The sequence below is a fragment of the Astatotilapia calliptera genome, chromosome 3, assembly GCF_964374335.1.
Source record: "Astatotilapia calliptera chromosome 3, fAstCal68.1, whole genome shotgun sequence".
Lineage (NCBI taxonomy): Eukaryota > Metazoa > Chordata > Actinopteri > Cichliformes > Cichlidae > Astatotilapia > Astatotilapia calliptera.
Genome location: NC_137424.1, coordinates 67,024,312 through 67,040,842, shown reverse-complemented (window position 1 = coordinate 67,040,842; position 16,531 = coordinate 67,024,312). Strand labels below are relative to the sequence as shown.

Sequence of the window (16,531 nt, the reverse complement as noted above, 5' to 3'; positions counted from 1 at the left end):
GGTCAGACCCATATGAGCATACAGAGTGGAGTAAGGACGTTAGCGTGCTGCTCAACTTTCATCACGCACATATTTATTATTATATGGTCCTAAGTTTTAGTGCGTACACTCACAAAATGTTTAGTAACTTCAGATCCCTGCAACATGCCAGGTCCAGTTTACTTTGGTGATTTGGACTATTCCATTTCACCGCTGTTGTTACATTTTTTTCTTTATCTCCTGAACAGGCCAAGGCAATCTATTTGGCGTTTCAGGTTGTAGTATTACACAACATTTTCAGATGTAAGAGAAATAAAATAAGTGTTTCGTAATTCATTCAATTTATTGTCTTTCTTTATAAATGGCATTATTGTTTCTTTCTATTATAGAATCTTACAAGAAAGAGGCAAAATTGGATTCCATTGTGCTTTATTAGCTGCTTCGGTGAAAAACAAATCAACGATGCAAAAAAACAACAAAAAAACCCATATCAAAACAACATACTGGGAAACAGTTATTCATCACTTCCTTGCTTAAATACAACCCTTAGGCACATATAAGCAGGATGTTTCGTGGCTGTTTTGATATCGCTCTCTCTCTTAACTCAGTATGATCCAGGTTGATAGAGGGTCTGGATCACATTCCAGCATTTTGTATTGGTTTTCCTACAAAACACAACAAACATTAGCCCACAAAGCCACAGTGAACAAAGCAGCATAGCGCAATGAGTTCAATTCAAATCAATAGAAGACTTACTTGTAACCTACATCAACAATTTTGTTATGATAAATTATGTAATAACTACAACAGAAGACTGACCTTTGTGGAAATGCTTGGACAGGCTAACATGTGAGCTGGAGTGTTCTGGGACGTTATATTTGGTCTTTGAATGGCTGCAATCCAGGCCATCCGTCGCCTCTTTGTTACTTCGGAAACACGGCTTATACAATTTCTCTTCCACGATGTAATCCGATAAAAAATGATCTCTTTACCCGTCGGCTTCCTGTGGCTGTCATGAGACCGGCTATTGCAGTTAATAATACAACAGCTTCTTGCCATTCTTTGTGTTTCTTTTTATCGCTGTTTAACTGTTTTTATGTGAAAGCCTGCGACGTCACATTTTCACTCATGTCATCATTGCTTACTTCCTTATTGTAAGGTGGAGGTGGTCAACAAGTACCTCGGGCTGTGGGTGGACAACAAACTGGACTGGTCATGCAACACAGAGCACCTGTATAAAAAAGCCCAAAGCCGACTGTACTTCCTCAGGAGGCTGAGGTCTTTTAACATCTGCAGGAAGCTCCTGAGGATGTTTTACCAGTCAGTGGTTGCTGGAGTACTTTTCTATGCTGTGGTGTGCTGGGAGAGCAGCACAGCAAAGAAGGACTCATCCAGGCTGGAGAAACTGATCAGGAAGGCTAGCTCTGTGGTCGGCATGAAGCTGGACACTCTGGTGACAGTGGCAGAGAAAAGACACTAAAAAAAACTGCTGGACATTATGAACAATGCTGGGCATCCTCTGCACACGGCCATAAACAACCAGAAGAGTCTGTTCAGTGACAGGTTGCTTCTCCCCAAGACAAGAACTAACAGACTTAAAAACTCCTTTGTCCCACACGCCATCAGACTGTTTAACGCCTCTCTGGAGGGGAGAGGGAGGGGAAACAGGAGGACAAAGGAGGGGGGAACAACTAAGCTGTAGTGCACTTCACTGTGCAATACTTTTGTTAATAGTCAACGGTGCAATAGACCTCAATACTTAAAATGTGCAATTCCTTTGTATTCTTATTCCTATTTATTCTATTTATCCCGTTTGTATCCTCTTTATTTATATATGTGTATATATGGTATATTTCTGCTCACGTTCTGTAACTTCTGTCGGTGCTGTGCTATTGGAAACCGAATTTCCCGGAGGAACCCACCCAAGGGATTAACCTCTGGGGGGTCCTAGAAAAATGCATACACTATTGGGCTTAGAGCCACAAATCGACCACGCCATGAAAAGTGCTATAAAATATCTATATATTAATATTTTTTCCACTTTAAATTAGCCAATCTTTTAGACCTACTTCTCCTTGAAATATTCATATCAAGTTTTAATTACATTTCGCGGATTTTAATCCTTTATATCCCGGTTTCGTCACATGGCCGCACTGTTTTTTTAGCCCCAAAAAACAAAGAAATCAAATATTTCCCAAAAGATACAATTCCAAGGCCCGGACTCCCGAGTACCACCAACATTCGGAAGATGGCCCATTATTTGGTTGTAATGACCGTGGAATGGGAAATAGCATTTATAATGGGTTTCAATGGGGCACAAATCGACCACTAGGACCAATAGTGTAAGTTTATCTGTAGCTCAGCCACTGAAGCTAATTTAAGGGAGTCAGACTGGAATTTTGAAATATATGTAACCAGACTTTTTTTTGGAAAAGTTGGGTATATTCCGTTCAACACAGTGCAAATGGCGTGTATACGAACAATGAAAAATGGCACAAATCGACCCAAGACCACCCAGAGGTTAATAAAGTTTTATCTAATCTAATCTAATCTAATCTAATCTAATCTAATCTAATCTAATCTAAACTAACGGTATAAACAATGAAAGGTGGTGGAATGGTTAATTGAACGTGATAGACAATTACGGCCAAGGAGGTCGAATGCACCCCCTCTTGCTTGGAAAACGGCCTGAAAGTAATCTTATCACAGACAAACAGAAGAAAATGGTATTGAGGTGAAAGGGAATGCAGTTTGTCCCGGACTTCAGCTAGAATGAAAAAAGACACAAAGATGGAGTTATTCTGTGTCTTTATGCTGTCCACGCTTCCTCTTCTTCTCTCATTCTCTCCCCCTCCCTCTCCTGTTACTACTTCATTCATGAAACTGATCAATGATCAGCTGGTCGGCTTTTCTCTCTTGTTTGTTTATCTTGTTTGCACCAGAAAGAAGAAACCAGTGGATGTCACATTAAACAACAGCAGCACGTTTGATCAGCTGTTGTTAGAATTTACTTAATCTTACTTTCTAGTATCAGCTGATGTTTGCTGGAGGCACAGCTGTAAAAGTTGCTGGCCATGATATATGGTTTGTATATGTGGTGAGAGGGAAACATGAAGATGAAACCAGGAGATGTCCTTACTGAATCATCAGAGCTGAACAGGTGATGGAGAAACAGGTTTACCTTTTAGGTGACATGAATGAGTTGAAGGGAAGTTATCAACTGTTTCTGAGAGACAAATAACACCAGGAACCGTTTTTTACTTAGCTGACAGCTGGTAACTGTGCAGGGGCGGGTCTAGGAAAGTTTTGCCAGGGGGCCATGTAGGGCATTAACCCTTTAAAGCCGGTCGGAGCGGGCACGGTCTGTTTTGTGTAACTATTTTTAAATCCCGGTAGCACTGCAACCACGTAAACTAGCGCAATAATTTTTTTTGCATATGAAAGCGGAGGAGTTGTACTTACATCTTATGCCATCAGCTTGTCCTAGGTCACAGTTTCCTTCCACATAAAGCTTTGCAAAAACTGCATAAAAAGCACTTGCAGCAACAAAAACATAATATTCCAGAAACACGCTTTGCCGATCCGATCAGCTGTTTGTAACACTTCCTACGTCCATCAGCGCAAACTTTTGCATGTCTGCCATAACCTGCCCGAAACCGGAAGTGACGTCATTTTGCGGAAATGTATCTTTTTTTTTACCATCAGGGCCTTATGAGTCTATACTGGTGTTTTTAAAAGTTATGTTTGAGTTTATGACTTTCTGTGTCGTTTCTGGGATGCTGAGGACTCATATTGCACTGCTGGAAATAGTTTATTTTGATGCATATGCTGCTTTTTTGCAAATTTGCAGAATAATATTTATTTTCGTTTTTCCTGCAGTATATAAAAATTGGTGTATTTCAAAAATAAAACTATGAAGACACTGACAATAAATGTCCTGTGTTGGGAAACTATTTTGTGCAACTTTTTTGTATTTACAGTTTTGAGGGATAAGCCTCTTAAATTTGTCTAACTAGAAATATATGTTAAAAAAGCAAAAACGATTTTAATTTTTTTTGTAGTTTATTGCACTTTTTTGCAATGTATGTAATTACTATGCACTTAATGAATATATATTATTAAAATTTGGGCTATAACAGTTGTATTGATGTATAGCAACTTGAAATGCTCCCAAAAATGGCTCCACAGCATGTAAAAATATAATATAAGCTCTGGTGGACTTGGTTCTATGGTAGGTCTTAAAGGGTTAACAGGGAAAGGGGGCACAAAGAAATACTTTTCTTTCTTATTCTCATTTAAAACGTCTAGCTTTTAATAAAAAATGATCTGAATCTTACAACCAAAGTGGTCATCTGATCAAATGTAAAGAAATCTTCCTTATATGTCACCAAGATAGTTGTTGTGACGTTGTTGTTGACAGTGTACGTCATTGTCACATTGTTTTCATTCAAAGGCTTTATGGTTTTTCCTACAATACCTGGTGGGCTGGTCTAGTCAAAATGCTCATTTTTTTTGTCCCAGTCCAGCCCTACAACTACCTGTAATCTTTGCTTAACTTTGAAACATTTTTAGGACAAAATAACAATTATAACCTTACAGTTTGTTTTTTAAGTGGAGACAGATTATGTAATGCTTTAAAAAAATGCAGATTGTATTCACCTTGTGAATCATATCTCAGTTAAAGGTTAGAGAACTCTATACTTTTTCTTTAGAACTGCTGCAGAGAAACCACGGACCCTCTACACTGTGCTGCCGAAAGGCAGGAAGAGGGTTTAAGTGCTGCAGTTACACAGAAAAACCTCACACCTCTGTGCACCACAATGGGACAAACACCTCTTCTGTGCCTTCTCTGTAAGTAACATGTGCTGGCTTTAAATCCCACTATTTAATATGTTGATTTAAGATAATCTGCTTGAGAGTGGCAGTGAGATTACTTTTACTTAACATTCAATAACTAAGCACATCCTGTTTTAAGAAAACACTTTAAATGTGGTCACTGCCCTTCTGCTATATTTGGTACTAAAGGAAAAACTCCTTGAAAAATAATTCATTTTTTATGATTACTTTCAGTTCAGATGTTGCTGTTTTCCAGAACAGCAAACCAAGGTAAGTGGACCAATTTTATTACAAACTAATGTAACAGACTAATGTAACAAACCATAACACAGGCCCATTTGACGCTGACCCATGACTGACTCATAAGTATCGACGTCAGAATCGGTTTAATGAATGTTTCTGGCAAGTGAAACTAGCCTAAACATAGTAAAACTGAATGGTAAATTGACTGATTCTCATATACAGGGAGTGCAGAATTATTAGGCAAATGAGTATTTTGTCCACATCATCCTCTTCATGCATGTTGTCTTACTCCAAGCTGTATAGGCTCGAAAGCCTACTACCAATTAAGCATATTAGGTGATGTGCATCTCTGTAATGAGAAGGGGTGTGGTCTAATGACATCAACACCCTATATCAGGTGTGCATAATTATTAGGCAACGTCCTTTCCTTTGGCAAAATGGGTCAAAAGAAGGACTTGACAGGCTCAGAAAAGTCAAAAATAGTGAGATATCTTGCAGAGGGATGCAGCAGCCTCAAAATTGCAAAGCTTCTGAAGCGTGATCATTGAACAATCAAGCGTTTCATTCAAAATAGTCAACAGGGTCGCAAGAAGCGTGTGGAAAAACCATGGCGCAAAATAACTGCCCATGAACTGAGAAAAGTCAAGCGTGCAGCTGCCAAGATGCCACTTGCCACCAGTTTGGCCATATTTCAGAGCTGCAACATCACTGGAGTGCCCAAAAGCACATGGTGTGCAATACTCAGAGACATGGCCAAGATAAGATAAGATAAGATGACCTTTATTAGTCCCACAGGTGGGTAATTTGTTTTGTTGCAGCAAAAGTGCAAAGTTATTTAGCAGAAATTAGAGAACACTGGAATGCAATAAAATTCAATAGAATAAAATATACAAAGGCATGGCTGCTACTCACCATGGAAATACATCCCATTAAGCTCTCCATGCACTGTTGTTGAGCTAATCTAAAGGCCACATAAGGTTTGGAGGTGGCCTGTACAACTTCGTGTCTGAATTTCTGTTGTTGCCATCACTTCCACTTTGTTATAATACCACTAATAGCTGACAGCCAAATACAAGAAAATTTTACAGACTAGACTTCTTGCATTGGTGTCATCCTATCACGTAAAATACTTAAATTAACTAAGCTACTAAAATCAATATCATGTATATGCTTTCTTTATAACAAAAATATTTTTTATGTTATGTTTAATCAATGTTCACAGCTCGTCTGACTGTGAGTCCCAGCAGCTCTCAGTTCTTTAAAGGAGACTTTGTGTCTCTGAGCTGTGAGGAGGATGACAGCTCTGCTGGATGGACTCTGAGGAGAAACACAAATGGAGAAACAAGGACTCAGTGTGGAACTGAATTTGGAAAATCAGATGGTTCTTCCTGTATCTTCAACCTCATTGTCACCTTGGACAGTGGAATTTACTGGTGTGAGTCCAGAGAGGGTCCCATCAGTAACATGGTTAACCTGACAGTCACTGGTAAGCTGAGTGTGTGGAGTTAGTGTTGATGAAGCTGTGTGTAAATGGATGAAATGCTGTAGTTTGTCTCTGTGTTGAGGTGGATCAGTGATCCTGCAGAGTCCTGTCCTCCCTGTGATGGAGGGAGATGACGTCACTCTGCTCTGTAAAACAAAGACCACTCCCTCCAACCTCCCAGCTGCTTTCTATAAAGATGGCTCCCTCATCAGGAAGCAGCCTACAGGTCACATGACCATCCAGCATGTTTCCAGGTCTGATGAAGGCCTCTACAAGTGTGACATCAGCGGTCATGGAGAGTCTCCATCCAGCTGGATCACTGTCACAGGTGAGGCTTCTGTTTATTTTACAGATTTTACATCCAAAGCTCAAACTGATCACAAAGATTCACATGTTCTCATTAATTCCAGGTCCTTCCACCTCTCCTCCTCTCTCTGTGATGGTGTCTGTTTCCTCCATATTTGGGCTGCTGCTGGTTGTACTGGTTGGACTAGTGAGACGACGTGTCCGGAGGCAATCTGAAGGTGAGACACACATTCACATAGCTCACTAATTAAAAGGTTAAAGACAGTTCACCTCAAAATCATATCAATTTTCTCTGCTTAGGCTTAAAAGGTGAGTAAAAGTTAGTTTCATTATATTGGATCAGATATCTCCATCAGTGGTTTAATCACAGTAATCTAAGTAGAAGCAGCACTGCAACATGTAAGTTTGATGATGGGGTGAACTGCTTCTTTAAAAACATAAGATGCACAAGGAAGTGCAGTTTTTGCACAAATACCTTCACATTACTACCTGAGGATTAATTTAAAGTTAAACTAAAGGCTGTATTTGTGCATCAATTTCTACTTAAGCATTTGAAAATAATTTGTAATTTTTTAAATATATTTTTACATTCTGATATTTTTAGTTGGCTTTTTTTTCCCTGTGTTGATTGCAATGCAGCACTTGAGACTTTGTGGTCAAACAGTTTTGATGTGAGTTGCTCTGCTGAAGTCCAGTTTCCTGTATTATGACGTAAAAAAATAAAAGCTATTTTTTTCTTTTAACACAGCTTTCAGAAAGAAAGAGTTCTTTTATTCATCCAAGTTTACTGACTAAAATCTTTCCATTGACTTTCCATTATTCTTATAAATATTCACATTCCAACTGTCAAACCAGCAGCAACAACAATTATTGTGTTATCAGAGGGAAATCTGTGGTATTTGCAGACAGAGATCCTGCAGCAGCTGCTACCTCATCAGTGAGAAGAACTTCAGCAGATGGTCGAGACGAGTCAAACAGAAAAAGAGGTACGACAAGTTTCCTGTTAGAAATGCTTTAAAAGTCCTCTGCTCTTTCCACATGAGAGGTAAGGTGGAGAGGTGGAGGTGTGCTCTGGAGAGAAGATGAGTGAAAGTCAGCAGAAGCAAGACAGAATACATGTGTGTGAATGACAGGGAGGCATGAATGAGGCAGTGGCATGAACAAAAAGACACGAGACAGAACTGAAGATGTTAATTGATGATGTTAACAGCAATATAATCCCTTTAACTGCAGATAAGGTTAAAAAAAAACTTAGTTTGTCCATTTGACTGTCACAGTGAACAGAAGCTTTTATGTTTTCTGTGTACCACATGAGCACAGGGCAGCTCTATGGTGATGCTGTGCCAGTCAGGTAAAAACATTTATTTTAAATCATTTACAAAAGGGTTTCCTTTCCAAGAGGTGTACACAATTGCATCGTTTTAACACATGAGCAGCTCTGCGGCCATTAAGTTTCCTGTTTTGAGAGCTAAACTGAGCAGAGGTGTTAAAGTGGCTTCAGGTTAAACAGAGGATGCGTTGTGAAGAATGTGCCTCAGGTTTGCAGCTCTAATTCATGAAAAGTCTATCTTTATCTCACCCTAGCATAAAGTACTGTATCTCTCACATGACTTTGTCTTGTTTTGCAGAGAGCGATTCAGCTGCAGTGCAGAGAACAGCTGACATCACTTATGGAGACATCACCATCAGGACAAACAGCAGACACAGAGGTACAGCTGCTCCTCTTCAAAGGTCCAACCCTAAATCAAATTTTAAAAAGTTTAAATCTCAGCCTGCAGCAGCAGACACTGGGAAAACCATATTGAAAACATTACAGCGCTTTGGTCTTTGTGCAGTGTAGAGAGAGTAATGTGGTCATATGAAGGTGTTATCAGCTCCAAGGAAGAGAAGTGTGTTACGGCCCTAGCAGGGCCTTCTCCTGAAGGTGCTTGTGTGGGAGTGTCCTTCAATCACTTCTGCCTGAGGTGCCACCTTTCCCTTTTACACAGCTGACTCTCGTCAGTAATTAAAAGTATTTAATCCCAGGGAAAGGCTAGCTCTGGGCCAGAGTGCCATGTGAGTGTTTGCAGCTAGTGAGCTGCTCTTTCTTTTTGGCTCACGTTTTACTTTATTGACCAACACCTGAGTTTTGTTTGTTTTCTTAAATGGTGACAGCGGCTTGTCCGTCTCTTTTAGTTGAGCTACTTTAATAAAACTCTTTAATGTAACCCTTATGTCTTCTTGTCTCCTTTTTCTGACCCGGACACTTTTTGTTATTTCCCCCTCACCGCCTAGACCCCTCAGGGGAACGTAACAAAGTGTTAACCTGCTCCTGCTCACATCAGTCAGTGAATATCTCTGCTGTCATAAACAGAGCTGATGCAGGCCTTTTTCATGTTTATCTAAACTTTCTGTAATCTGTGTGTTTGTGTTCAGATCTTCCACCAGAGCCAGCCGTCATCTACTCCTCACTGAAGCTGAGCCACACACCTTCACCACAGCTTAACCAGTCTACCCAGTGACGTCCAGCTGGCTGCCAAACACATCCCTGCACTCCTCTCTATATTATTTATTCAATCATATTCTGTGTGTGTTTACAGTTGTACAGCTGCACTGGAACAGTTTGAATGTAGAGCTCAGGATGAAATGGAAAGTTTGTCTTTAATAAAACATTTTAAAGGTAATCCAGTTTGGCGTCACAAAGGAAATTCCTTCTAGAAGCAGATCCGATCACTCTGCAGCCATCATGAAATGCTGCACTGGTAAATATTTATGAAGCATTAGCTGCACTGTCTTTTATTTGAATGGTCACCAGGACATAAACACTGCATGTACAGGATGAGCAGTCAAGCATTTTAACGTTTGCTGACTTTGCCCAAATATAAGGTTTTAAAAACCCTTTTTCAGAGCAGGTGAGTAAGTGACAGAAGTGACGGACAAGGTAAGCGACTCATGTTGTAACTGACGTCAGACGCCGGAGGTTTTGGCGGAAAATTAAAGCAAATGGTAGTTTAGATTTGAACAAATTCATTTAAACTAAATTTAATCTGGTTGCACCAGGTTGCAGCACATTTAAACACACAGGTTAAATGCCATCCTACTTAAAAGAACAAACATCAAAAACACGTGACAATAGATTTAGACAACACACCTTACACACAATATGTTAAAAAAAATGAAATTCGGGAAAGTTTCTTCATCCTACGCTCAGCAACTTGTGAATGGCAAATTTGCTCAGATTTAAAATGATCTTGGTCAGTGTTAAAAGGGCTGTTCCAATCAGTCAGAATGGGCCTGGAATAACTTTAAAATTGAAAAAGAAAACACTTTTTAAAAAATGTATTCATGTATTAAGTTTTTTAATTAATTGAAGGTCAAATCTAAAACTCTCTGTTTGAGAGAGAGAGTTGAATCTCTCAAAGTTTAGAAGTCATTCAGGACATTCAAAATGTTGGGGATTTTTTCTTCTTCTTCAATAAACACAGCATTCCTTTGTCAAATATATTTAATTTTATCAAGTGGTTGTTGCCATTGTTTCACAGAGTAGTGTTATCAAGATGTAACGATAGCCAAAGTGGCCAATAGATGTTGCTGTGGAAATAGGTGTTTGAAAACTTCAATGCAGTTCCAGCACAGTTGGTTGAAGTGTTTTGGTTCACAAAGCCTCATTTTCCCATCATTTCTCTCTCCTCGTGTCCCTTCCTGAGTTCCTTGGTTTGCATCTCTGGTTGGGACTAAGATGCAATAAGAGCAATTAATAGTGTGCAATTTAGGGGATCTGAACATGTAGCTATTCATGGTGATCAGTGCTGTAGTTTGATTGATTGATCGTTGACTTTTTCAACTTCTTTAAACTGCATTGTTTCCTCTCTTTCAGTTCAGATAAATGTCCTTCTGCCATGTCGAGCTCCAAACATTAACAGCAATCCCAGAGCACTTGTAGAGTGGAGCAGAGCTGACCTTGGAAGCAATTATGTTCTTTTATACCAGGATAAGCAGTTTGATGCAGATATCCAGCATTCATCTTTTGTGAACCGGGTGGATCTGCAGGACAGACAGATGAAGGATGGAGACGTGTCTCTGATTCTGAGGGATGTAACGATTAATGATAATGGAACATACGAGTGCCGTGTAGTCATGAAAGAAACACGCTCATGGAAATCCATCAGCATCATCACACTGAGTGTTGTTGATCCTCCTGGTGAGTGAGTAGAGTTGAGTGTGTGTGTGATCAAACAACAACAAAACCATCATAGTTATGGAGTGGAGCAGACCTGACCTGCAGACGGAATATGTCCTTTGTTATCGCGATGAGCAGTTTGATCCAGACAACCAGCATCCATCTTTTAAGAACCGGGTGGATCTGCAGGACAGACAGATGAAGGACGGAGACGTGTCTTTGATTCTGAAGGATGTGACGATTAATGATGCAGGAACATACGAGTGTCATGTCGGCCAGAAATCGGGAGAATTGATGAGGCTGATCACCATCATCAACCTTCATGTTGATCCTCCAGGTGAGTGAGTAGAGTTGAGTGTGTGTGTGATCAGAGGTGAAGCTGCTTCCTGGTTGTTGATGTTTGTTTCTAAAGATGTTGTTGATGAGACTTTGTAGAAAGCAGCTGGTCTGAGTGATATGATCAGAGTGCAGTAGATAATGTCTGACAGCAGTTTGAAGAGGAAATGGATTCTGTTCTGTTCTTCACTCATCACCTAAAGAGGTTAATAAAGAGTCAATTTCTTTGTCAAATTTATAATTTGCAAATCTGCTTCCGTTGCCTCATTTTATGCTTATACACCTGCCCATATTTTGTTTACATTTTTAGATATAGCTTACATTAACTGTCAGTTTCAAATCTTAATACTTATTCTGTGGTTACTTTTAAAAGACTTCCACATGTCTTATGAACCATACATCTGTACTGATGGCAAAAACTGAGTTACAGGCAGAGCCTAGAGAGAACGTAGAGAAAAAGACTAGAGTGAGTAAGAGCCCAGAGAGGAGGAGAGTGAAGCCATAGAGAGGACATTCTCAAACCTACTTGGACTTGCACACCCAACTGATCCTGCCCATGTCATGTAATTCCACATACAGTATGATGAGGCCTTTATTCAAATGTGTGATAATATTGGACCCTGCCAACCAGTACTGTCATCATATCCAAAGAATGAAGAGGGAAGATCGTTTCAAAAGAAGTGGTATGAGAAAAATCCATGGCTAGAGTATTCTCCAACCAGATCTGATGCCACGTTTGGTTTCAGCTGCCAAGTCGCAAAACCTGGAAAACAGAAGGGTTCAATCGGTGGAGAAGGGCTTTAGAAAGGATTAAAGAGCACAGTGCATAGAGTCTCATGTGTGTGGTATGGTGAGGTGGAACTCGTTAAAAAAAAACAAACCTTAGAGGCAGCTTTTGAAGTAGCTGACCAAGTGTCACAAGCTGCAAAAGACAAAGAAAGAGAGAGAAACAGAGAAATTTTGTCTCGTTTGATAGACATCACTCTTTACTTGGCAAGACAGGGTTTGCCTTTCAGGGGAGATGATGAGACCTTGTCAAGCCAAAATCGAGGAAATTTCTTAGAGTTAGTTGAGTTGTTCAGCAAGTATGACAGTGTAATTAAATTACACCTTGATGCCATAAAAGAGCGACAGGGACCTGGAAAAAGACCTCTCGTCTCGCTCCTCTCAAACAGAAGTCAGAACGACATAATCAAAGCTTTGGCCACATCAGTAAGACGTGTCATCCAAGCAGAAATTCAAGAATGTGAAACCTTTTCTATCATGATGGATGAAACCACAGATGTGTCGCACACAGAGCAGGTTTCCTTTGTTGTCAGATATGTGCACAACATGGAAATCAAGGAGCGCTTCCTTCAGGTGTGTAACAACTGGAGATGCTCTTGAAAAGCTAGTAATCGCTGTACTGAAAGAAAATAATCTGAAGATTGATAACATCCGGGGTCAAGGTTATGATGGGGCTGCAAACATGAGCGGGCGCTTTAAAGGACTTCAGTCAAGAATACAAAAAAAAAAATCCAAAGGCCTTATATGTCCACTGTCAGGCACACTGCCTTAATCTGGTTTTAGTAGAGAGTGCAACTGTCCCATCTTCCAAGTGACTGCTACTGCATCTGATGCATTGCAGAAGACAGATATTGACCTGACTGCAGCATACAAGATTGTTGATGGTGTTTTGCAGAGCCTGGACCACAGCAGAACAGAGGAAGAGTTTGAGAAAATTTATGAACAGGCTAGAGAGAAGGCTGCATCAGTGGGCCTGGACCCCCCATCTGAGGTCCCTGGATAAGCTCGGAGGAGGAAAGTGCCAGCAAAGTTTAAGTTTGCTGCCACAACAGCTACTGCTGATGACCATGCTTTCACAACTCTCCAAGAATACTACCGTGTTAAAGTGTTCTGTGTTTTTGTTGACACAATGACACAGGAGCTTCTGAGACGCTTTAAAGGAGGAGATAATTCCACATGGGAAATCTTGAATGCCTTACATACCCTGACAGTCCCAGAGAACTGGAAAATCATCTCAACAGAGGCACACCAAGCTGTGAAGAAACTCTGCCAGTTCTATGACATTGAGGAGGAAGACAAATTACAGACAGAACTTAAGGTCTTTCATGCTTCATACTCGTGCTCCCCACCAGTCAGTGTGGCATCCATTCTTTCAGTTGTCAAAGAAAACAATGCACATCTGATCTTCCCCAACATGACTGAGCTGCTGAAGACATATGGAAGACTCCCGGTGTGCACAGCAACTGTGGAGCGATCCTCCTCAAAACTAAAACTAGTTAAAAACAAACTTCGCACCCTTTGCTCACAGGAGAGGTTGTCAGACCTTCTTTTATTGGCAGTTGAGAAGCCAATAAAAACCAGCCAACCACAGTGATGTCATTGACATTTTTCGGGACATGGCAAACAGAAAGTTACTGTTATAATTTGGGACAGGACATGAAGAGCATCTTATTCCTTCCTGCTCTTTCCAAAACATACCCTGTGTTGTTTTTGTTTTCTGATTAATACAATGTTTGATTCATCCTCCTATTGGTTTATTTTTTTACTGTTGTATTTTAATATTTGAAAGAAAGAAAGAAAGAAGATTTTACAGTTCTACAATCTAATCCCTCCCATGTAAAGTTGATGCTGTGATGTTCTGTGCTCTGTGCTGTTTAAAAGGTGCTAACAGGACACACACACACACTGTCTTTATAGATTTTTTTAATACATTCTCACCCCACCATGACCCCTGTCTTTTGTACTACTAATATCCTGGTTTCAGTTTATTTCCCAGTTTTTTTTTTAATTTGTTGCCTTATGGTTCCAAGTGCTGTCACCAATCTTTTTACATTTTATTTTTATTTCAAAGCACTTGTTTAATCAGCTACCTATGGACTTTTTAATGTCTACAGTCTCAAAACAACACAGCCCTGCCCTCCAGCACTATCAGCAGCAGGAACAGCAGTAATCCCTCAACAGCAACATTGTACGCCATCAGGTAAAACAAAGGCTACATTTGCTTTGCATTGTCCCCTCTGTCCGCCGATCAACGGACCCTAACCCTTTAATAAATGCTAAGCAGAATTGATATTGTCCTTGCAACATTGGAATTTCATAAATGCATGAATGGCTTGGTGCACCAAAGAATAACGTCACAAGAATGTGATTGGTCACTTGCAATGTTGATCCTGAAACAACATTTACTATGTTGTTCCAGGAACAACACCAACACGACGATATCAGATCATCCAATGAAGGAATGGCCAAAAAGAAAATCACACATGGTGTGTTAGTGGCCAGAAAGGCAGTTTAATGTCCAAATAACCCCTGAAATGACCAGTAAAATTATCAAAATTTATATTCCAGTGTGTGCTTCTGTGAGCATCCTCATTAGCAGCAGGATGTACTAACCACATTAGAGTGGTTTTTGTAGGCACACTTTCTACACCTGGTGCAAGGGGCTGCTGTTCCAATCCTGGAGGTGCGCCTTTTGCACCTTCTTCTCATTTCGTTGGTGGGGTGTGGGTCACACTCTGGTTCATACTACTGTATCTTGAGATCAATGGCAGAAGTGGCTGAGAATTAAGGAGAAGGGTGTCTTGCAGTTGTTGAGGTCACCAGCATGTGTCCCAGCTCTCCTAGGATCACTCTTCATTTGTAGGTTGTAGAGGACTCCCCCACTTCAGTGAAATTGTTTCCAGCGGGACAAAAGCATCGTATCCCAAGACATCCAGGAGATTGGAGAAAAGAGCCAGCAGCCATCAGTTTTCCTTCAACAACCTGGGGTGCCAACATCCTCTCTAAGTTATCCAAGCTGTATTTGTGCCTATTGTAGTCCAGGATTGCTTCTTGCTTTCACGCATCCTTTATTCCCCATCACTGACTGCTGGTTCCTTGTGTGTTGCTGTCAAAAGAAGCACATTCCTCCGTTGCTTTGGCATGTGGGATATCGCTGTGGTAGTTTTGGTGAAGCCAAAGACAGAAAACAAAATCTTCCTCTGTTGCAGCTGGAGGAGCTGGGGAGGAAGCTCTGGTTTGTTTCCCCTGTGCCAGTTTTCATCTGAGGGGTTCCTCTGCCAAGGTGACCAAAGGAAAGACACTGTCCTCGGAGCTGCTCAGTTGGAATCTGAACCCCTTTCCCTTTTTTACTTCCTGAGAACTTCCAGTGTTGTCATCCAACATGCTATGTATTGCTTTATTCTGATGTAGGCTTTATCTCCACTTCATCTACATGTCTTTGCTTCAGGGGCAGAGCACTGCTTGCTGTCCTTGCTCTCTCACCAGATCATACAGACAGTGCTTGAAGCAGTGATGACCTTCTTGCCAAATAGCCAGAATAAATGATGTGGAAGCTGTTAGGCTTACTTACAGCAGTAGCTCTGTCTGCACCTGCATAAACTCCAGGACACGTTTACAAACAGTGTTTGTTGTTGTTTGCGCTCCAGCTGCAGGTTTGAACTCTGCAAAATGTCCTGTGATTGGGGTATTTTTGTTTTTGTTTTTATTTCTAGAGTTGATATTTTGGGTATGGTCTCTTTTTATGAAAAATACAAGAGTAAAAGTGCTTTTAACAGGTGCTTCAAAGCTAAATTTGACTGGGAACCTCAAAGCTCAATAGCCTGCATCCACAGAAATTCACTGCAGCCTATGTAGTATTTTATGCGTCATTATTTATTCCAGTCTATCTTGCAAATACATGTTTGTGCTGCAATGTCATGCACAAACACAAACTATTAGATCCTTAAGATCAAACCTATGTCAAAATTGTTTCATTATTTTGGTCCATTGGAGTGTGGTAGGCCATCAAAGGCTGCTACTAGAAACTCGGAATATTACATGAAATCGCTTGCTTGGTCAAAAATGGGTAAATGATGTAATTTGGTAAAAAACATTAAAAACTACAATTTTCATGTGTTGACTTTAGAATGAAAGCAATTTTACCTAAATCGCATGATACAGTACTGTCAATAACAAAGAATCAAAAAAGGTGGTTATAATGGGTTTAAATTGGCCAAAAATGGTATAGTGTATATCATTGACATTATTAAGGAGCTGATGTTGAAAATTTAAAAATTAAAAAGATTAAAAAATCTGAAAAAAATACACACCTTTGGGAAGTTTCATTCCATTTGCATTAACAGAACGAAAATGGTTGAAAAAAGAAAAGTGAAGTGGCCACAAATGGCCAGGATAGAGGCCAG

General features: G+C 40.2%; 2 protein-coding genes across 2 annotated transcripts in view; both read left to right on the top strand.

Annotated features, from left to right (window-relative positions):
* Positions 1-16,531, top strand: part of LOC113019561 (uncharacterized) — a 145,096-nt gene that overhangs the window by 82,787 nt on the left and 45,778 nt on the right. The gene's annotated exons all lie outside the window — the stretch shown is intronic.
* On the top strand, positions 6,271-9,510 carry LOC145421097 (low affinity immunoglobulin gamma Fc region receptor II-like). The gene is made up of 6 exons (XM_080290884.1): positions 6,271-6,544; positions 6,624-6,869; positions 6,952-7,065; positions 7,753-7,833; positions 8,476-8,556; positions 9,263-9,510. The coding sequence occupies exons 1-6, from the start codon at positions 6,271-6,273 to the stop codon at positions 9,346-9,348; spliced, it is 882 nt and encodes a 293-aa protein (XP_080147010.1). The 3' UTR covers positions 9,349-9,510.